This window comes from Salvelinus namaycush, chromosome 28, assembly GCF_016432855.1.
Source record: "Salvelinus namaycush isolate Seneca chromosome 28, SaNama_1.0, whole genome shotgun sequence".
NCBI lineage: Eukaryota > Metazoa > Chordata > Actinopteri > Salmoniformes > Salmonidae > Salvelinus > Salvelinus namaycush.
Window position 1 is genome coordinate 20099498 of NC_052334.1, and position 21948 is coordinate 20121445.

A 21948-nucleotide genomic window follows, 5' to 3' on the forward strand; every position below is an offset into this window, starting at 1 on the left:
TCAAAGCCCTAAATGGCATCAGACCTACCTACCTGTCAGATCTACTCTCCCCCTATGAACCTCCACGCATACGTCAAGGCATGCCAAATTGTTTCATGAACTCAAGACCCGATGCCGAACAATGTAGGACCGTGCCTTTTCCTCTCACGACCCACATCTTTGGAACTCCCTTCCTGACATTCTCAGGGCTGTTCAGACTGTTGGGGCTTTTAAAGCAGTCCTTAAGACTCATCTTTATCGGCTGAACTATACTTCCTCCTAGACTTTGATTGTTATTTTTATGATATGGTTATACACTGAGTATAGCAAACAAACATTAGGAAGACCTTCCTAATATTGAGTTGTACCCACCCCCCTTTTGCTCTCAGAACAGCCTCAATTCATCAGGGCATGGACTCTACAAGGTGTCGAAAGCATTCCACAGGGATGCTGGCCCATGTTGACTCCAATGCTTCCCACAGTTGTGTCAAGTTGGCTGGATGTCCTTTAAGTGGTGGACCATTCTTGATACACACAGGAAACTGTTGAGCATGAAAAATCCAGCAGCGTTGTAGTTCTTTACATAAACCGGTGCACCTGGCACCAACTACCATACCCGATCAAAGGCACTTAAATCTTTTGTCTTGCACATTCACCCTCTGAATGGCACATATACACAATCCATGTCTCAATTATCTCAAGGCTTAAAAATCCTTTAACCTGTCTCCTCTCCTTCATCTACACGGATGGAAGTAGATTTAACAAGTGACATCAATAAGGGATCATAGCATTCACCTGGTTAGTCTTCTTCCAATAACAGCAAGTATATTGGGCAGATGCTCTACAAAATGCACTCTGATTTGACCATCACAACAGCTCCAACTCAGATGCCTAGGCCACTCCCTGGCCAACTACCTCCCACACACTCAGACCTCATGGCACCAATGGCTGTTTAATTTGATTGTGTTGGCACTCTACCCTACTGAGGTATGTTTCTGTACAATCCTTCTAAGTACATACATTTTATTAGCTGTTCTTTTACTTAGTATAACACATGGCTAAAGTAGCAGTGATATAAATAATTGTATTTTTGTCCCGCAGGCCATTTGTCCAGAGTGGATTTTCCCACATCCATAAATGGATTTTTCAGCATTTTAAAAGACAAAAAAATAAGAATATTTCAGAACATTGCCTAAGGCGGATGCCGTGCAGGTGTTTGTACACATGCATATACACACACTCTCATTCAAATGCACATATGTGCACGTACACACACACACATGTAAATAGTGCCATACATGCACTCAAACAAATTCAGTTGGCCTTGCTGTTATGATTTTTGTTGTCCTTGATGTCTTTTGTTTTTTGCATTGTTGTTTTCTGTTTTCCTTTGTCTTTTTTCTCTTTAGTTCATTTTGTTGGTTGTTGGTGCATGGGGGGGCGGGTGGGGAATGGAATTATTTAATTTATAAATTTTTCTCGGGGGGGTCTCGGATGGTTGAGGGGCAGCTCTTGGGGAACTGTGGGGGGGGGGGATCTTGGAGTGCTGGTGGCCTGGCGTTTGGGAGCTTGGGCCGGTGGCTGATGGATTGCTGGTTCGTGTCCCCGTTTTTGATCTTGTGGGAGATCTGTCGACATGCCCTTGAGCAGGGCATTGACCCTGGTTGCTTCTGTGTGTCGCCCTCGAGGGAGTCTGTTAGATGACTAATGTGATGTAGTTGTTGAGAGGCTTCACTGCAAGTATATTGTATGTTTTAAATATTCAAAAAAAAAATTTAAAGAACATTTCAGAATTTAAAAAATTATTTGGTGACAGTGAATAAAAAAACTCAAGCATATCCCTCTCTCTGTCATGTTCACATTGTTTTGATATGTGTTCTATCATAATTTACATGCCCATTGCGTGTGCATTACTATACATTACATACTGTACAGATCAGTGTATTTTATACATATCTTTCAAAAATATATTTAAAAACAACTAGCACTTCCCAAATGTAAACATTATTTTTTGTTTGGGGACAGACAGGCAGACACTGTAACTTTTTGCTCATAGAAATTATAAAGTTACAAACCATACTAATTTGTATTAAGGCCTTCTCATTCAGATTCCCATTAACTAACAGAGGGAGACCTAAATTTAATTTCACAATTTTCCATGTGTGTGGTCATTGCTTTTTTCCCTTTCAGAATAGAGACACCAATAAATAATTTTTCACTACTTTTAGATCGATCTGTCTGTGGTATAGCAGACCACCTTAAAAAACACACACACACACACACACACGCACGCACGCACAAACACACGCAACATTGACACACGCACACACTTCAGGTTGTTAGATGCGCCGGTCGACCTTAAAAAAAATCCCTGTTTCTGTTACTTCCGTGTTTAGCGTTCTAGACAGTTTTCGTTTCGGAACAGCAACATGGCGCAGCTGAAAACAAAACGTTCCTGTAAACTGTTATGTCAAACAAATTCACCTTCATGTAAATTATCATGTAGTCAGCTTTTCCAACCCCTCCTCTCAATAATATTAGTTAGCTCCATCGCAAGTTCTGCTGTAGCAGAAACAGAGACAGGCGTCCTGACAATAACAGATGCTAACTGGACGGTCACTATGGATGGCGAGTGGATGATAAAGTTGTGAGTACAGTACGAAGTCGGAGTGATGATCTGATGTATGCATGTTCGGCAGAAGAAGAAAACGGGAGGGGGGAAGGAGGAGATATATAATTGAAGCTATTAAGTGCCGAATAAGATTTTAGAGTAAAACTTTTTGTCTAGGTCAAGAGTGAGCGTATTCTATTCCAATAATTCAGCTGTTTCATGTTGAAGCTGATGGAACATTGCATGTGAAACTATGCTATATTCAACCTATATAGATCATGCCAACGTATTTTCCTGACGTTGAAACCAGGTTAATTTTCAGTTCTGAACGAAATGCTGGAAGGGGGGCCTGGGTGAAAACATTTGGGAACCCCAACCCCTGCTCTACTGTACTGAACTATACTTTGCTGTCCAAATAGTGAATCATAGACGTCTATGATTGATTCAGATTTGGTCAGATTTGGTTTTTAGAACACCTGACTTGTGCCCTGAACACCACCCACCTGTAGAATGTCCATAATGTCCATAGATAAATGTGTGTGTGTATAGTGTTGCTCCCTGGTGCCCGGCATGTGCCCAGCTGAAGGAGCAGTGGGAGAGATTCTCCAGCCTGGCAGCAGCCATGGGGGTTTCTGTAGGAGAAGTGGACGTCACTGAACAGCCTGGTATGGGAATATTATGAAGTTGATCCTGTTGGCTCTTACTGTCCTCAATATTGTCTTCTCCCCGCTGTGTGAGATTCAATGCCATACCGAGTCTCCTTCTAACCACCCATCTCTCCTTTCTCTCGTGTGTGTGTGTGTGTGTGTTTCTTTTCTTTCAGGTCTCAGTGGACGGTTTTTGGTTACCACACTGCCAACCATTTTCCAGTTAGTATCTCAGTTAACCTCTGACCCTGTCCTTTGATCCATGACCTCTAACCTTTCTAACTCTGTATACAGTATTTATCTGTGTGTGTATTCTACAGTGTAAAGGAGGGTAGCGTGAGGAGGTATGTGTCTGTCCGTGAGGCGGAGGAGTTCCATGCATATGTCTCTAACAGGAGGTGGGAGGAGGTGGAACCACTGCCTTCATGGAAGTCTCCTACTTCTCCTCTGTAAATATACACACCATATACAATACCAAACGAAAGTTTGGACACACCTACTCATTCCAGGGTTTTTACTATTTAAAAAAACAAAACTATTTTCTACATTGTAGAATAATAGTGAAGATATCAAAACTATGAAATAACACATATGGAATTATGTAGAAACCAAAACAGTGTTAAACATATCAAAATATATTTTATATTTGAGATTATTCAAAGTAGCCACCCTTTGCCTTGATGACAACTTTGCACAATCTTGGCATTCTCTCAACCAGCATCATGAGGAAAGCTTTTCCAACAGTCTTGAAGGAGTTCCCACATATGCTGAGCGCTTGTTGGCTGCTTTTCCTTCACTCTGCGGTCCGACTCAACCATCTCAATTGGGTTGAGGTCGGGTGATTGTGGAGGCCAGGTCATCTGATGCAGCACACCATCACTCTCCTTCTTGGTAAAATAGCCCTTACACAGCCTGGAGGTGTGCTTTGGGTCATTTTCCTGTTGAAAAACATATGATAGTCCCACGAAGTGCAAACCAGATGGGATGGGTTATCGCTGCAGAATGCTGTGGTAGCCATGCTGGTTAAGTGTGCCTTGAATTCGAAATAAATCACAGACAGTGTCACCAGCAAAGCACCCCCACACCATCACACCTCCATGTTTCACGGTGGGAACCACACATGCAGAGATCATCCGTTCACCTACTCTGCGTCTCACAAAGACACGGCGGTTGGAACCAAACATCTCAAATTTGGACTCAGACCAAAGGACAGATTTCCACCGGTCTAATGTCCAATCCTCGTGTTTCTTGGCCCGTTTCTTGGTCTTCTCTTCTTATTATTGGTATCCTTTAGTAGTGGTTTCTTTGCAGAAATTTGACCATGAAGGCCTGATTCAATCAGTCTCCTCTGAACAGTTGATGTTGAGATGTGTCTGTTACCAGGGTTGGGTAGGTTACTATCTAAATGTAATCTGTTACAGTTACTAGTTACCTGTCCAAAATTGTAATCAGTAACATAACTTTTGGATTACCCAAACTCAGTAACGTAATCTAATTACATTCCGTTACTTTTAGATTTATTTCCCCTTAAGAGGCATTAGAAGACAAAAATGTATGTTACCAATTGAATGACATCTATTGCAGGATGAATCAATGTTAAAGTTTACATAGCTGGCCATATATGGATGTTAAAATTTACTTTAAGGGTTGGTTTACATTTACAATGTTTACAAACACTGGGATAAAACAAGCTTATATTTTGGGTTCTGATGGAGTATGACAGTTGAACAAAGCTCATGAAGGATTTATAAGTTATACAGTTGAAGTCGGAAGTTTACATACACCTTAGCCAAATACATATAAACTCAGTTTTTCACAATTCCTGACATTTAATCCTAGTAAGAATTCCCTGTCTTAGGTCAGGTAGGATCACCACTTTATTTTAATAATGTGAAATGTCAGAATAATAGTAGAGAGAATGATTTATTTCAGCTTTTATTTCTTTCATCACATTCCCAGTGGGTCAGAAGTTTACATACACTCAATTAGTATTTGATAGCATTGCCTTTAAATTGTTCAACTTGGGTCAAACGTTTCAGGTAGCCTTCCACAAGCTTCCCACAATAAGTTGGGTGAATTTTGGCCCATTCCTCCTGACAGAGCTGGTGTAACTGAGGCAGGTTTGTAGGCCTCCTTGCTCGCACATGCTTTTTCAGTTCTGCCCACAAATGTTCTATGGGATTGAGGTCAGGGCTTTGTGATGGCCACTGCAATACCTTGACTTTGTTGTCCTTAAGCCATTTTGCCACAACTTTGGGGTCATTGTCCATTTGGAAGACCCATTTGCGACCAAGCTTTAACTTCCTGACTGATGTCTTGAGATGTTGCTTCAATATATCCACATACCTTTCCTCCCTCATGATGCCATCTATTTTGTGAAGTGCACCAGTCCCTCCTGCAGCAAAGCACCCCCACAACATGATGCTGCCACCCCCATGCTTCACTGTTGGGATGGTGTTCTTCGGCTTGCAAGCATCCCCATTTTTCCTCCAAACATAACAATGGTCATTATGGCCAAACAGTTCTATTTTTGTTTCATCAGACCAGAGGACATTTCTCCAAAAAGTACTCCCTTTGTCCCCATGTGCAGTTGCAAACTGTAGTCTGGCTTTTTTATGGCTGCTTTGGAGCAGTGGCTTCTTCCTTGTTGAGCGGCCTTTCAGGTTATGTCGATATAGAACTCATTTTACTGTGGATATAGATACTTTTTTACCCGTTTCCTCTAGCATCTTCACAAGGTCATTTGCTGTTGTACTGGGAATGATTTGCACTTTTCGGACCAAAGTACATTCATCTCTAGGAGACAGAACGTGTCTCCTTCCTGAGCGGTATGATGGCTGTGTGGTCCCATGGTGTTTATACTTGCGTACTATTGTTTGTACAGATGAACGTGGTACCTTCAGGCGTTTGGAAATTGCTCCTAAGGATGAACCAGACTTGTGGAGGTCTACAATTTCTTGTGGAGGTCTTGGCTGATTTCTTTTGATTTTCCCATGATGTCAAGCAAAGAGGCACTGAATTTGAAGGTAGGCCTTGAAATACATCCCACACCTCCAATTGACTCAAATTATGTCAATTAGCCTATCAGAAGCTTCTAAAGCCATGACATCATTTTCTGGAATTTTCTAAGCTGTTTAAAGGCACAGTCAACTTAGTGTATGTAAACTTCTGACCCACTGGAATTGTTATATAGTGAATTAAAAGTGAAATAATCTGTCTGTTAACAATTGTTGGAAAAATGTGTCATGCACAAAGTAGATTTCCTAACCGACTTGCCAAAACTATAGTTTGTTGACAAGAAATTTGTGAAGTGGTTGAAAAACAAGTTTTAATGACTCGAACCTAAGTATGTAAACTTCCGACTTCAACTGTATTCTTCAAGAGTCAATGGATATAATTTATAAATCCAGAAATGGATGTAGCAACTACAGATTGCCCCTTTTAAGTCTATCAAAAGTGTGCAAGTTTGAGCATGTGTCCATTAGGTTAGATTGAGCAATAAAAGCCCCACTTTTATTCCATAGGCTGGGATCTGCACTATGCAGCTGTTGCAAGAGTGCTTTTTTCACTGGCTGTCCACTGGTTTCAAAAACAATGATTAATAGGCAGCTTAAACTTCTTGAATTCAACCATTATTGGGTTGAAATACACATTTAGATTTATGAACAGCCATCCACAACAACCGCAAATAGCTAAATGAGAGAGCAGCAGTGTGATTCACATCAATGCGCTATGTAGATATCAATAATAAGTGATATCGGTATCTTCGTAGACTACATCATTACTGTCATCTTTACCTCCAAGCGTGTATTCAAGTTGAATAATCTTTGGATGCCGACAGCAGTCGCACCATTGGAAGACATAGCTTGGACTGTAGCCTACAAAAGCCTATTCCTGCTCTTTTCCTGCGATCCAGCAAACACATTTGGTGTGTCATCACAGTGGTCTCTGACTTGTGGTCAGACTCACTCAGGTGGAACAAACTTAAACTTGTGCCTTTTTTCCATGCTGATTTGAATGTCATTGAGATAACAGAGAAGTGTCTTAGATTTATTTTCACAAACATATTTTCTGAATTTAAAAGTAATCATCTAGTTTTTCAAAAGTATCTATAATCTGATTTGAATATTTTTGCTGGTAGCGTAACAGATTACATGTAATCCGTTACTCCCCAACCCTGTCTGTTACTTGAACTCTGTGAAGCATTTATTTGGGCTGCACTCTGAGGTGCAGATAACTCTAATGAACTTATCCTTTGCAGCAGAGGTAACTCTGGGTCTTCCTTTCCTGTGGCCGTCCTCATGAGAGCCAGTTTCATCATAGCGCTTAATGGTTTTTGCGACTGCACTTGAAGAAACTTTCAAAGTTCTCAACATTTCCCAGATTGACTGACCTTCATGTCTTAAAGTAATGAAGGACTGTCGTTTCTCTTTGCTTATTTGAGCTGTTCTTGCCATAATATGGACTTGGTCTTTTACCAAATAGGGCTATCTTCTGTATACCACCCCTACCTTGTCAAAACACAACTGATTGGCTCAAACGCATTAAGAAGGAAAGAAATTCCACAAATTGACTTTTATTAAGGCACACCTGTTAATTAAAATGCATTCCAGGTGACTACCTCATGAAGCTGGTTGAGATAATGCCAAGAGTGTCCAAAGCTTTCATCAAGGCAAAGGGAGGCTACTTTGAAGAATCTCAAATATAAAATATATTTTGATTTGTTAACACTTTTTTGGTTACTACATGTGTTATTTCTACATGGTTACTACATGTGTTATTTCATCGTTTTGATGTCTTCACTATTATTGTATAATGTAGAAAATAGTAAATATAAAGAAAAACCCTGGAATGAGTAGATGTGTCTAAACTTTTGACTGGTACTCTATATTATACATAAATGTGGAATTTGTCTTCTCTTCTGTAAATATATTCTGACCTTACCTCTGACTTTGTGGATCTCCTCCCTCCAGGATGAGCTGCATGGCCGGACTCTTCAGGCTTTCACTGTGGATCCGGGTAAGACCAAATCTCTCTCTCACACTCACACACACACACACACACACACACACACACACACACACAGAGAAAATGGTGTAAAGGATCCACACTCACTCAGAATCGTGTGCGTGTGTAGTGGACTCATGGGTATCTGACGGGGGATTTGGGCATGCCGGTGTGGGGCTCCTACCTCTCCTTTGCCATGGCAACACTTGTCACTGGGCTGCTGATGGGACTGGTGAGTTACACACTAATAATATAATTTCACTATATTATTGTATTACTACTAAACCATTAATAAACACAAAACACAATTTTTATGTCACACAAATGCTTTTGAAGGGTACTGAACATGTTGAGTATGTCATTGTTCTGAGAAAGATGCCAAATCGTCTCTCTTACAGCCTGCTAGAGTATGTAGACACACAAACACACACACTTCGATGAGTTTCTCTGCAGTGAAATGTGATCTTATGTAAGAGTGGGAGTGGGAGGATGGTTGCTATTTAAGGACTTGGTAGAGGAGACTGGAGAAGCAGCAGAAGGACAGATGTGTGGGATGCACTCAGCTACTCTTGTGTAACCAGCTGCATTCTACTTAAAGTTTGGAACTCAACTCAACTCCTGCCTACACTGACATTAACCTCTTAACTAATTTAAACTACCTTCATTCTAAACTAGATTATTAACTATAGTTGTCTTTATTTTAGTTTGACCCTGTCTAACTTCTCTGATCCTGTCTCAACTCTCCCCTCCACTCAACAGAGCTGCTTTAAACTCTTGTCTCTATCTCATTCTCTCTCTCTCTCTCTGTGTGTGTGTGTGTGTGTGTGTGTGTGTGTGTGTGTGTGTGTGTGTAGGTGCTGGTCCTGGTTGCAGATTGCCTCTGTCCTTCCCGACAGAAGCGGAAAGAGGAGAGAGCAGGTGAGAGGATGATCCCACAGAACAAAGCACGTTTGCACATACACAAAGACAGTGTGTTATTAGTGCTCTACAGCGTGTGTTTGTTTCGAGCAGGAGTGTGTGTGAGTATGGCGGAGAAGAGGCAAGCGTCGGAGGCAGATGAGGGTGAGGGGTCTAACGAGGAGGAGCCAGAGACACTGAGACAGAGGAGAGGACAGGCAAAATGTACCTCCTAACCAGTGGTTGGAACCTAAATTATTTTCCAATCATTTTGTTCTGAACAGAACCATTATTTTTTTCGTTACATTCCACTGTTTTCCGACCAGCAAAATAAAGTTCTGAAACGGTTCGAACCAAATAAAAGTAACAGTTTATATTGTTCCTTTTTAAACCTATGAAATTGTAAAAAAATAAATAAACATTAAATTACTTCACCAATCATGCAGTGCAGATAGAGCAGCTTAATATGGAGCAGGCAAGCTATAGCTCAGTGAGTTGTTTACATGCAGCTGAAATTTTGCGGGTGGAGGAGGAAGCTTGGCTTAAAGCGCTGGGCATCTTGTTATGACATGCATTATCTGAATTAGGCCCACAGAATTATACCTACGGAGGAGCGGCTTCTTTGGAGGAACTTTGAATGTCTTTGAACTTCAGAGATGTCTTAACATTGAACCAGAACTAGCTATAGCTAGCTAATGAGCTTGTGTGTGCAGAGCGGCACCAGAATTAAAAATACATCTTACCTTTTTGTAGTTAATAAATACAATGTGAAATGTGATAACTATAGTATCCTAACTAGCATTGAAAAAGTTAATCCATTCTTCTCTAATTAAAAATCTCTTTCCCTATCTTCTGAATCACGTTTGTAACGTCAGTAGGTTACAGCTATGCTTCGGGGGGTTCTGATTCTGTTCCTTGGAAAATGTAGTTATTTTCTGTTTTTCTGTTCTGTTCCCTGAACCGGTTCCAAGGGAAATGTTCCCTTCAGACAGGATGACAAAGACAACAATTTATGCTGAACAAAAAGAGTGATTTGGCTAATGATGGTCATGTGTTTTTACATGTGTGTATGGGGGGGGTCTGGAAGGTTTCACTTTTCTATTTTCATCCACTTTTGTTTTCATCCATTTTTTTTTATAACATTCTCCAATATTCTATGATTATCACAATATAAACTTTATTTTCTTCGATTTGAAATAGTTTTCTATTGTTAAGACTGCCACATGCACACATACCGTTTGAGCTAGTTATGATTCTATTATTGATGGATGACTATGATAATGACTGAGTGTTGTTGCCATGTGAGGAGGCCCCGCCATCCTTGATAATGGATAATTTAATCACCAAAATAAACATTTTTTATACAAAGGCCTCTTTACTGTCTAGTTATGGTTCCCATCTCCTGTCTGTGCTGTGTGGACAGTGTTATCATATATAACAGTTGTGGGGTGAAGGGTCAGGGTTGTTTAAATTAGTGTGTGTGTGGGGGGGGGGGGGGGGGGGGGATTGAGTGGGAAGCAGGGCTGTGTAAACCTGGGGTTAATGATTGCTGGTGGTCAGATGATCAGAGAGGAGAGACTTGGGGGTGTCTGTGTGTGACAGCAGTCAGAGAGGACTGTGTGTGTGGATCAAGTCGTGTTAGAGTTAGTCAGCCGGTATGTGTTATTGCGTGTGTGGATCAAAGTGTGCATTTGTGTGTTAGTCTGTGTGTGTGTAGTCATGTCTGAGAAGTTAGTGTGTGTGGCTGACTATGAGTCTATGGCCAAGAGAGTTCTACCAAAAGCTGTGTTTGACTACTACTGCTCTGGAGCCGACCAGCAAGAGACCTTGGCAGATAACACTGCTGCTTTCTCCAGGTAACTAGCACATACACTTGCCTATGCGGAGTCTCCAGAAAACGCTAACATCCGGTTTTCAGGGATACAGTATTTTCAGCCTAACTTTCGTTTCCCCTGAAAAACGGAAGTGGGAACTTTTTACGCCTGCTACGTTAGGTTACACATACACAGACACACACTGTTGTTTTCTCCAGGTAACATGAACACGCACGTTCTGTCCTGTAACAACTATTGCAATGTGGAGAATCAAACCTAGTTGTAACATTGCAACCAGACAACAAGGCTTCATAGAACACTAGTGTAGAATACTGCAGCTCACTGCATCACACACACCGTTTACTTAAGATCTGCACAGATTATGTTCTCCATCATCATCTCATAGAATATGTTAGTGAGGTGAGTTAGAAGTGTTTTTAGGGTGTTTCAGTGCTGTTCACTGTTTTTTCCAGCTGTTTTAGGCAGACAATATCCTAGAAACCACCACAGTAGTTTAATAATTGACTCACCACCTCACTTCAACTCAAAGTCCTGTTCAACGTCTGACACAGCACTTGTTTACACCAGATCACTTCTCTGTGTGTATAGGTGGCGTTTGTTCCCTAGGGTACTGAGGGATGTGTCCAGCGTGGATCTGAGTGTTAGTGTTTTAGGTCAGCGAATCAGCATGCCTGTGTGTGTCGGGGCAACCGCAATGCAGAGGATGGCCCACCCTGACGGAGAGACGGCCACCGCCAGAGGTGTGTGCGCACACACACACACACTTCCAGCCTCTTGTGTATACTGTATGTGTGTAATAAAGCTCCATCTCCTAGCAACCAGAGCGGCAGGGACAGGGATGATGCTGAGTTCCTGGGCCACCTCTACCATAGAGGAAGTGAGGTCATCAGCTGGCGACGGCCTGCTCTGGATGCAGGTGGAGTACTGCTAGATATAGGTTTTGATTACATCACAGTTTACATCACCGGTCTGGTGAACATCTATGACCTATATATATAATCCGTACAGCTGTACATCTATAAGGACCGCGACCTCACCCTGTCATTGGTGCGCCGGGCTGAAGAGGCGGAGTATAAGGCCATCTTTGTTACCGTGGATACGCCCTACCTCGGAAAGAGACGAGACGACGTGCGCAACCGCTTTAAACTTCCCCCTCACCTGAAGTAGGAACCAAAAACACACATCACCACACCATATACACAGAAACATACACATGCTTCATCAAATAACATATTGTTTAAGCTTACCTCTTATTTTAGTGTTTGTGTGTGTGTGCGTGTGTAGGATGACTAACTTTGGTTCGGCAGAGCTGGCGTTCTCCAGTGCTGAGGGTTACGGTGAGGACAGTGGGCTGGCTGTCTATGTCGCTCAGGCTATCGACCCTACTCTCTGCTGGGAACACATTGCTTGGCTGAAGAAAAACACACACCTCCCTGTGGTCGTCAAAGGTGTCCTGAGAGGTGACACACAACACACAGTAAACGCCACATAATGATAAGGCAGGTTTAAGTTTCATGGCAGAGAAGTAGTAACATGTCTATACATCTATATCTACCCTTCTTCCCTCCAGCTGAAGATGCGTTAGAAGCACTTATCCACGGTGTAGATGGGATCCTGGTATCTAACCACGGAGCAAGGCAGCTAGACGGGGTCCCAGCTACGGTGAGGGAGCCCAACACACACTCTTCAGTAATATTTCACTTCTTGACCTGTGACATATGTTATGTGTGTAGCTGGATGTGCTGTCTGAGGTGGTGTCAGCAGTAGCAGGGAGGTGTGAGGTGTACCTTGACGGAGGGGTGAGAAGAGGGACAGACGTCCTGAAGGCCTTAGCTCTGGGGGCTACTGCTGTCTTCCTCGGACGGCCTGTACTCTGGGGGCTCGCCTGCCAGGTACCACTGTGTGTGTGTGCAGATAATGCAAGGACCATATGTGGTTGTTTTACCTGCCGCTAAATAACTAAAATGTCAAAATGTGTGTTTGTAGGGGGAGCAGGGTGTCAGTGATGTTCTGGAGCTCATGAGAGATGAGCTACACCTGGCGATGGCCCTGGCAGGTAACCATGGATAATTAACCTACTCTGGCCATTTCCTCCTCACATTGCCTTTCCTCCTTGTCGACTAATTCTCAACCTCTCCTCTCCTTTATCTGAGTTCAGAGGTAAAGGTTGAACCTTGTGTTTTGTCTGCAGGATGTTGTTCACTGGCAGAGGTTAACAGATCCCTCGTCAGAAGACCTGAATTCACCTCCAGAATCTGAAGAAGCCGATACACGCAAATTGGGTTTGAAGGCACCAGCCATGTAACACCTGGATAAATGAATTTAATCAATTAGTAAATCGTAGTAATTCTCACTGCTTTTCGATAGTTTCCAAAGCACTACGAATTGGATGTAAAATACTCATGACTGTCCGAAATGACTATCACCACCTGATGTAATTTGAAGCCTCATTAAATCATGTTTCTTTCCAATATTACTGGTGTTGGGGTTTTACTAGCCTTGCGCATCCAAATCTCATCTCACTGAAGTCTCGGTTTACGAGATTAGGGTTTGACTAACTCTGCTGTATTGACAAAGTCACCAAACGAGGAGACTGAACTAATGGCAAAATATCAATAGTCAATCTGATAAAACAGCTGAAGTGACTTCAGTAGACCAGCAGGTGTCACTAACAGCTTTGACACGTAAACCCTTTTGGTACAATTGGTTGTAATGTTGAAAACCTTGGAAAGCTTTGTTTCCGCATTACACACACGCTTACATTTCCCGCCACACACTCTTGCATAATCCTGATCCTCTTTACAGACCATACTAGCAATCTAAACAAGGAGTTGACTTACACACATGGCGAGAGGCTATCAGAGCAGGTTCATGATTTAATCACATTCAGATACAAAACTGTCAATCTGCCAGGATGGTTCCCATGGCAATACAGGGTTAATAAATACACGCTCACAAGAGTTCATTTTGGAGTTTTTACACAAGTATGGGTGTGTTCAACTTGAGTCCTCTGGCAGACCGGTGGGTGCAGCAAGCGTGTTACGTTGCAACAGTTACTTGGTGTTCAGTTTGCGCTGTTGAGTTGCCATGATTACTTAGTGCTGTTGAGCATCGCAAGAGTCTTCATGCCGTAGTGACAGTAGCTGTAGCCTGACACAGTCGTCGTTACCTGTGTGATATACCGGCACACACAAAAGCAGTATTACCAACACACACAACAGAAACAATGTACCATTAAGATTTCCAGTGTGTAGTCTGCAGAAACAGACTGGCTATGGTGTGTGTTTGTGTATTACCGTAGGGTCTGCAGGAGTGGACTGTCTGAAGTGAAAGACAGATGAGGCCAACGATGCTGCTACCAGGAAGAGCTGGATCGCTGTGTTCACCTGCATGCACATAAGCACACAACACATGACTAACCAACTAGACAAATGAATGAGGACTGTTGTTTAACTTGTGTATGACGCACGTGTGTATTTCCCCTTATTTTTCTTCCTACATTTTCAGTGGCGGCCACGATTTAAATGCATATAGGGGAAACACTGGTGTGTGTGAGGTACAGAGACTTACCTTACTGAGGGTGGTGGGTTTGAGCTGCGCTGTAGCAGGGGTTTAAAAACGTACACACACAGACAAAGAGACAGAGAGAGCGAGATGTAGTATAAACAGAGAAACGCCACAGATCTAAACATAACAGTACTGGACACACATCCATCTCCTTGTTCATGTATTCTGACCAATGGACTAGTGTCCATGACAGGCCTGAACCAGCCTGCTATGTGTGTATGACTTACAGGAGGGGAGACAGTCTTGTATCTGACGTAGGAAACAGCAGCAATCAGATCGACGTCTCTGATAATCACCAACGCTGTCAGGGGAGGTGAGAACACACACAGTCAGAAGAGCACAAAATGAACAACTAATTATTTGGTTCTCTCCCTCTACGCCGATTGTGTGGACATCGATTCCGGCGCCGACAGAGATGGCCGCCTCGCTTCGCGTTCCTAGGAAATGATGCAGTATTTTGTTTTTTTACGTGTTTTTTCTTACATTGTTACTCCAGGTAATCTTAGGTTTTATTACATACAGTCGGGAGGAACTATTGGATATAAGAGCAATGTCAACTCACCAACATTACGACCAGGAATACGACTTTCCCGAAGCGGATCCTCTGTTTTGCCTACCACCCAGGACAATGGATCGGATCCCAGCCCGCGAACCAAAACCACGACGCCGTAAAAGGGGCAGACGAAGCGGTCTTCTGGTCAGGCTCCAGAGACGGGCACATCGCACACCGCTCCCGAGCATACTACTCGCCAATGTCCAGTCTCTTGACAACAAGGTAGATGAAATCCGGGCAAGGGTAGCATTCCAGAGAGACATAAGACACTAACGTTCTTTGCTTCACGGAAACATGGCTCACTCGAGACACGCTATCGGAGTCGGTACAGCCAGCTGGTTTCTTCACGCATCGCGCCGACAGAAACAAGCATCTTTCTGGTAAGAAAAAGGGAGGGGGGGTATGCCTTATGATTAACGAGACGTGGTGTGATCATAACAACATACAGGAACTCAAGTCCTTCTGTCCACTTGACTTAGAATTCCTCACAATCAAATGCCGACCGATCTATTATCTACCAAGAGAATTCTCTTCAATTATAATCACATCCGCATATATTCCCCCCCAAGCAGACACATCGATGGCCCTGAACAAACTTAATTTGACTATGTAAACTGGAAACCACATATCCCGAGGCTGCATTCATTGTAGCTGGGGATTTTAACAAGGCTAATCTGAAAACAAGACTCCTTAAATTCTATGAGCATATCGATTGTGCAACCAGGGCTGGTAAAACCCTGGATCATTGTTATTCTAACTTCCACGACGCATATAAGGCCCTCCCCCGCCCTCCTTTCGGAAAAGCTGACCACGACTCCATTTTGTTGCTCCCAGCCTATAGACAGAAACTAAGACAGGAAGCGCCCGCGCTCAGGTCTGTTCAACACTGGTCCGATCAATCTGATTCCACGCTTCAAGATTGCTTCGATCACGTAGACTGGGATATGTTCCGCATTGCGTCAAACAACATTGACCAATACGCTGATTTGGTGAGCGAGTTTATTAGCAAGTGCATCGGTGATGTTGTACCCACAGCTTTTATTAAAACATTCCCCAACCAGAAACCATGGATTGATGGCAGCATTCACGCGAACCACTGCTTTAATTCAGGGCAAGGTGTCCCAGAAACATGACCGAATACAAACAGTGTGGCTATTCCCTCCGCAAGGCAATCAAACAAGCTCAGCGTCAGTATAGAGACAAAGTAGAGTCGCAATTCAACGGCTCAGACACAAGAGGTATGTGGCAGGGTCTACAGTCAATCACGGATTACAAAAAGAAAACCAGCTCCGTCGCGGACCAGGATGTCTTGCTGCCAGACAGACTAAACAACTTCTTTGCTCGCTTTGAGGACAATACAGTGCCACTGACACGGCCCGCTACCAAAACCTGTGGACTCTCCTTCACTGCAGCCGATGTGAGTAAAACATTTAAACGCGTTAACCCTCGCGAGGCTGCAGGCCCAGACGGCATCCCCAGCCACGTCCTCAGAGTATGCGCAGACCAGCTGGCTGGTGTGTTTACGGACATATTCAATCAATCAATCATTATCCCAGTCTGCTGTTCCCACATGCTTCAAGAGGGCCACCATTGTTCCTGTTCCCAAGAAAGCTAAGGTAACTGGGCTAAACGACTACCGCCCCGTAGCACTCACTTCCGTCATCATGAAGTGCTTTGAGAGACTAGTCAAGGACCATATCACCTCCACCCTACCTGACACCCTAGACCCACTCCAATTTGCTTACCGCCCCAATAGGTCCACAGACGACGCAATCGCAACCACACTACACACTGCCCTAACCCATCTGGACAAGAGGAATACCTATGTGAGAATGTTGTTCATTGACTAGAGCTCAGCATTTAACACCATAGTACCCTCCAAACTCGTCATCAAGCTCGAGACCCTGGGTCTCGACCCCGCCCTGTGCAACTGGGTACTGGACTTCCTGACGGGCCGCCCCCAGGTGGTGAGGGTAGGTAACAACATCTCCACCCCGCTGATCCTCAACACTGGGGCCCCACAAGGGTGCGTTCTGAGCCCTCTCCTGTACTCCCTGTTCACCCACGCCACCAACTCAATCATCAAGTTTGCAGACGACACTACAGTGGTAGGCTTGATTACCAACAACGACGAGACGGCCTACAGGGAGGAGGTGAGGGCCCTCGGAGTGTGGTGTCAGGAAAATAACCTCACACTCAACGTCAACAAAACAAAGGAGATGATCGTGGACTTCAGGAAACAGCAGAGGGAGCACCCCCCTATCCACATCGACGGGACAGTAGTGGAGAAGGTGGAAAGTTTTAAGTTCCTCGGTGTACACATCACGGACAAACTGAATTGCTCCACCCACACAGACAGCGTTGTGAAGAAGTTCGGCTTGTCACCAAAAGCACTCACAAACTTCTACAGATGCACAATCGAGAGCATCCTGTCGGGCTGTATCACCGCCTGGTACGGCAACTGCTCCGCCCACAACTGTAAGGCTCTCCAGAGGGTAGTGAGGTCTGCACAACGCATCACCGGGGGTAAACTACCTGCCCTCCAGGACACCTACACCACCCGATGTCACAGGAAGGCCATAAAGATCATCAAGGACAACAACCACTCGAGCCACTGCCTGTTCACCCCGCTATCATCCAGAAGGCGAGGTCAGTACAGGTGCATCCAAGCAGGGACCGAGAGACTGAAAAACAGCTTCTATCTCAAGGCCATCAGACTGTTAAACAGCCACCACTAACATTGAGTGGCTGCTGCCAACATACTGACTCAACTCCAGCCACTTTAATAATGTAAAAATGTATCACTAGCCACTTTAAACAATGCCACTTCATATAATGTTTACATACCCTACATTACTCATCTCATATGTATATACTGTACTCGATACCATCTACTGCATCTTGCCTATGCCGTTCTGTACCATCACTCATTCATATATTTTTATGTACATATTCTTTCATTCCTTTACACTGTGTGTATAAGGTAGTTGTGGAATTGTTAGGTTAGATTACTCGTTGGTTATTACTGCATTGTCGGAACTAGAAGCACAAGCATTTCGCTACTCTCGCATTAACATCTGCTAAAATTTGATTGGGATTATTAGCACTAAGATTTATTTGAATATTGCAGCAAGGAAGGACTTACATTTCAACACACACAAACACACAGACCTGGGATGAGCTGAGCGTAGGGGAGACTGATGTAAAAAACGCTGATGAGGATCTTATCAGCCAATGGGTCGAGAGCGCTGCCTAACGCAGACTTTCTACTGGCCCAGTTGCTGGCTATATAACCACCCAGCTACAGAGACAACACACAGGGTTACCAGAGGGTGTAGTGTGTGTATAGTGGTGGTGGTGTATGGTTATTGTTTTTATTTAAAATCAAAGTATTTACAAAGTGTGTGTGCAGGCAGGCGTGCATACCACATCAGTAAATCCAGCCAAAGTGAACAGTCCCAGAGAGAGGTGAAAATGTTGCTCAGTGATCAGGACTCCCAGGACCGGAGCAAGCGCGATTCAACATACACACAGCAGGTTGGGGATCGTCCGCGGATTTTCATACTGGAACACACACACACAAAATTTAGAGAACATGTTTAGCAACATTCAGTGCAAGATTGTGCATTGTTGATCTGACTAGAGAATGTGTGGTTCTGTCTGTCTTAATTCATGCCATGACAGTAAAGTGACAGCATGGGAAACCAGCCCTAAAAGTATAATCTAATATGGCATAATTTTGCCTTCATCAGGCCAACTTCTTTCACAAACAATGAATCTGCCAAGAGTAAGACTACCACTTGTCTTACCACATTTCCACAACACCTACCAATTATTTAAACCTGAACAGCCCCTGGCCAGGATCGGGTGGTTTCCCTCAGGTCCTCTCCAGGTGTGCTGTTGCCCGGTCTTCCATTACATATACCTCTCCAGCCTAGAGGCACACCAGACCTCACCGGGCACAACCTCAGCCGAGAAGTCCTTCGGATATAAACTAAAGCCGTTTTCGTTACCCTGCATCCTCTCCTGCGATAGTATCGGGTGACGCTTTCGGTGGAACCCTTCAGCGCGTGTCCGGTAACCTCTGGGGTCGACATGATTGGGATATTCGTGACCTGTGGGGTGTGTTTCAGATTGTGTGTAGCTGGGGGACAGAGTATTCTGTTTTTGAGTCTTTGTCTCTTAAACTCTGCCCTCACACATACACCTGTCTGCTGCCGTCATGACGCAGTTGACCAACACACACTTCTCATCGCATTACATTAACTAGGTGCCCTCGCGCACACAAAGTTATTTTTACAAACCGACAAGAAAAACATTGAAAACCGCGAACAAGACGCGACTTAAACTAACCTCATCTACTCCTTTACATATATCCTGCTGTTTAATACCTTCTCGACAGTTCATATTTTTTCCCGTTTACTTCTTATCCAGCCAGCAACTCTAGCCGATAAATCCATGTCTTCTGCCGTATTCCGCGAGTTTTACGTCGTGTTGGTGGATGTCACTTCAAAAGAACAGTTCTCGCTGTGATAGTTTGGGTAATTATAAATCCGAGTATGCAGGACGTGTAACCAACTAGCTTGATGGTTCAGAATTTCATCTTGTACCCTGCCTCCTTTTCTGTGCAAATGTTAACTATTTCACTCCTGCGCACTAAGCGAGATCCTTGACCAAAATAAATTTGCGCCACAGCTGAACAAACAGCGCCTCTGCGCAGCTGTAAGGAGTCTATTAGGAGCTACTTTATTTTACTAAAGTGTTCGTAATATTTGTAGCTGATTTATTTTACCACACACAGCCTCGAGTATACAGGTAAATTAATGTAATAAGTGTACAAGCATGTAAAATATGAGTTGCGCCTGTCTAATCAGTTTTGTACTTGCAAAAAAGTTTTGCAAACATGTAACTTTTGACAAATGCAACAACACTAGCAAGCAGGTAATGTGTTGTATTTATTCACACAACACTTGCAAACATGTAACTTGATGTGAGAAAATCCAATAATATTTTGCAACTGGTGAATCAAAACTACATTTGCTTGTGTCGAATCTGTTTTTAGCGACTAACCTGTGCCAAAAGTTTTGTAAAAATCTGTACTTGTAAGAGTACTTCTTGCTTGCAGAGAAGCTATCTTAATTATATAGCTAGATGTCAATATCGAACCAATGCAATGATAGACATTTTATTGGCATGCTATGAGCTGCTTTTCCTGAAAATGTCTATCTGATACAGCTATTTGTTGTTCTAGTGCAATGTACATCACATGTGACAGCCACATCATGTAGTCATGTATCTGCAGACCAGCGAGGAGAAATGCCTGCTTTAGGGACATTTTCTAGGAAAAGCATGGACAGATCGAACTATCTGTAGTACCATTATTATTTGAAACCACCACATGCACATCATCTGTATCAGTGTTACATTTCATATTGTTTTAATCTATTTGTATTGCTATCTGTCTAAAGTTGTACAAATAATCAGCATGAAGAATACTGAATTCTGTTGAATTGTCAAGTGGACTGAATTCTCATTCAAATAATGTTGTGCCTCTCTTTCAGATCTGCCAAGCACCACTGCCTCTGCTAGCCACACAACCACTGCCTCAGATTGGTTGGGTAAGCTTCTATATAGATGGCCCTGTCCAGGGGTGACGGTGTCTCCCAACCCCCTTCTCAGTCCCTAGTAATTTGTCTTCAATAGTTTATGCAACACTTTCTGGAAACAGAAGATACTCTACAGCACTGGTCACCAACCTTTTCTGAGTCAAGATCACCGAGTCAAAATGCATGCCGAGATCTACCGCTCTGATTTTTTTTATTAACATGACTTAGAAAATGTAAGCCTATGCAACATTAACCAATTAAAAACAGTACTGTAGCAATGAGGTTTGTGCAGTAAGCTATAGGCCCACTACATTATCACCGCATACTGGCTTTGCTTGAATTGGGGCGGCAGGTAGCCTAGTGGTTAGTGTTGGGCCAGTAACCGAAAGGTTGCAAGATCAAATCCCCGAGCTGACAAGGTAAAAATCTGTTGTTCTGCCCCTGAACAAGGCAGTTAACACACTGTTCCTAGGCCGTCATTGTAAATAAGAATTTGTTCTTCACATGAATTGCCTAGTAAAATACGTTTAAAAAAGAAAAATTGACCTGCCAATGCATTGTTGTTCAGGATATATTTTTTAATTATATAAAAAAAATTGAGGTAGGCTATACGATCATAGATCCATTGTTGTATTACTTGTGAGGCACAGCTGAGTGAGCATACATTTAAATCATTTGCTTTTTATTTTACTGGGCTGATGGTGCCTGCATCTGATGGTCAGTCTTAGCAGAGGGAGAGCAGCAGACTGAGGGTCTGCCTCTCAACATCCCTCCGCTCTCCCTTTCCTCCACTGACATTGACCAAAAAGGGACACAGTCTTCCAGCTGATTGTGAAACTCGAGTCGCACTGCATTATATCTGCCTTATGCACAAATTCATGATGTTACTCCTATGACCAGAGAAAGTGAAATATTCCTCAATATAAAAAAAGACCCATTATCAATACACTTTCCTACTCATTACTGCTGCACTGCTTGTTGTAGCGCTGAGTGGAAATGGGAAGAACGCACATTATGGGTTATAAGTGTTGACAGTGCTGAGTAAGAACTTAAACATGAACTCACTCATAAAAACAGCAGCTCTTTGCTGTATTTGTTGACAGTCTCTCTCTAGTCATGGTTTTAAACGTTTTGAAATCTGTATCAATTTTGCCGTAGCTTTCTTTTATGCCTGCTACGTTACTGCAGACTCGGTCATTTGAGCAATATGATTGTCCAGCAGTAGCATAGTGCACTTGATTTCCTC

The 21948-nt window shown here is 43.2% G+C and overlaps 3 protein-coding genes across 6 annotated transcripts; 2 read left to right on the forward strand and 1 right to left on the reverse strand.

Moving 5' to 3' along the window:
* The first annotated feature begins 2370 nt into the window (after window positions 1-2370).
* LOC120023526 (thioredoxin-related transmembrane protein 1-like) lies at window positions 2371-10510 on the forward strand. 3 transcript variants are annotated; one of them, XM_038967552.1, is made up of 8 exons: window positions 2371-2626; window positions 3140-3255; window positions 3414-3459; window positions 3558-3686; window positions 8211-8256; window positions 8375-8476; window positions 9099-9162; window positions 9256-10510. In XM_038967552.1, exons 1-8 carry the CDS (start codon window positions 2409-2411, stop codon window positions 9375-9377), a joined length of 843 nt encoding a protein of 280 aa, XP_038823480.1. In that variant the 5' UTR covers window positions 2371-2408; the 3' UTR covers window positions 9378-10510. The 3 variants fall into 3 exon arrangements, with proteins under 3 accessions (XP_038823480.1, XP_038823481.1, XP_038823482.1); XM_038967553.1 differs by lacking the exon at window positions 8375-8476; XM_038967554.1 differs by lacking the exon at window positions 3558-3686.
* Window positions 10511-10724: 214 nt separating this feature from the next.
* On the forward strand, window positions 10725-13449 carry hao1 (hydroxyacid oxidase (glycolate oxidase) 1). The gene is made up of 9 exons (XM_038967644.1): window positions 10725-10997; window positions 11565-11716; window positions 11792-11892; window positions 11985-12139; window positions 12261-12436; window positions 12547-12638; window positions 12710-12868; window positions 12963-13032; window positions 13168-13449. The coding sequence occupies exons 1-9, from the start codon at window positions 10861-10863 to the stop codon at window positions 13233-13235; spliced, it is 1110 nt and encodes a 369-aa protein (XP_038823572.1). The 5' UTR covers window positions 10725-10860; the 3' UTR covers window positions 13236-13449.
* A 376-nt stretch (window positions 13450-13825) lies between these two features.
* On the reverse strand, window positions 13826-20057 carry LOC120023824 (cardiolipin synthase (CMP-forming)-like). Of its 2 annotated transcripts, XM_038967942.1 has the most exons (6): window positions 18926-20057; window positions 18523-18660; window positions 14771-14844; window positions 14547-14575; window positions 14273-14362; window positions 13826-14145 (listed from the first exon to the last, which is right to left on the reverse strand). In XM_038967942.1, exons 2-6 carry the CDS (start codon window positions 18525-18527, stop codon window positions 14068-14070), a joined length of 276 nt encoding a protein of 91 aa, XP_038823870.1. In that variant the 5' UTR covers window positions 18528-18660; window positions 18926-20057; the 3' UTR covers window positions 13826-14067. The 2 variants fall into 2 exon arrangements, 1 of the variants encoding a protein (XP_038823870.1); XR_005472763.1 differs by lacking the exons at window positions 18523-18660; window positions 18926-20057 and adding an exon at window positions 15106-15156.
* Between the last annotated feature and the right edge of the window lie 1891 nt (window positions 20058-21948).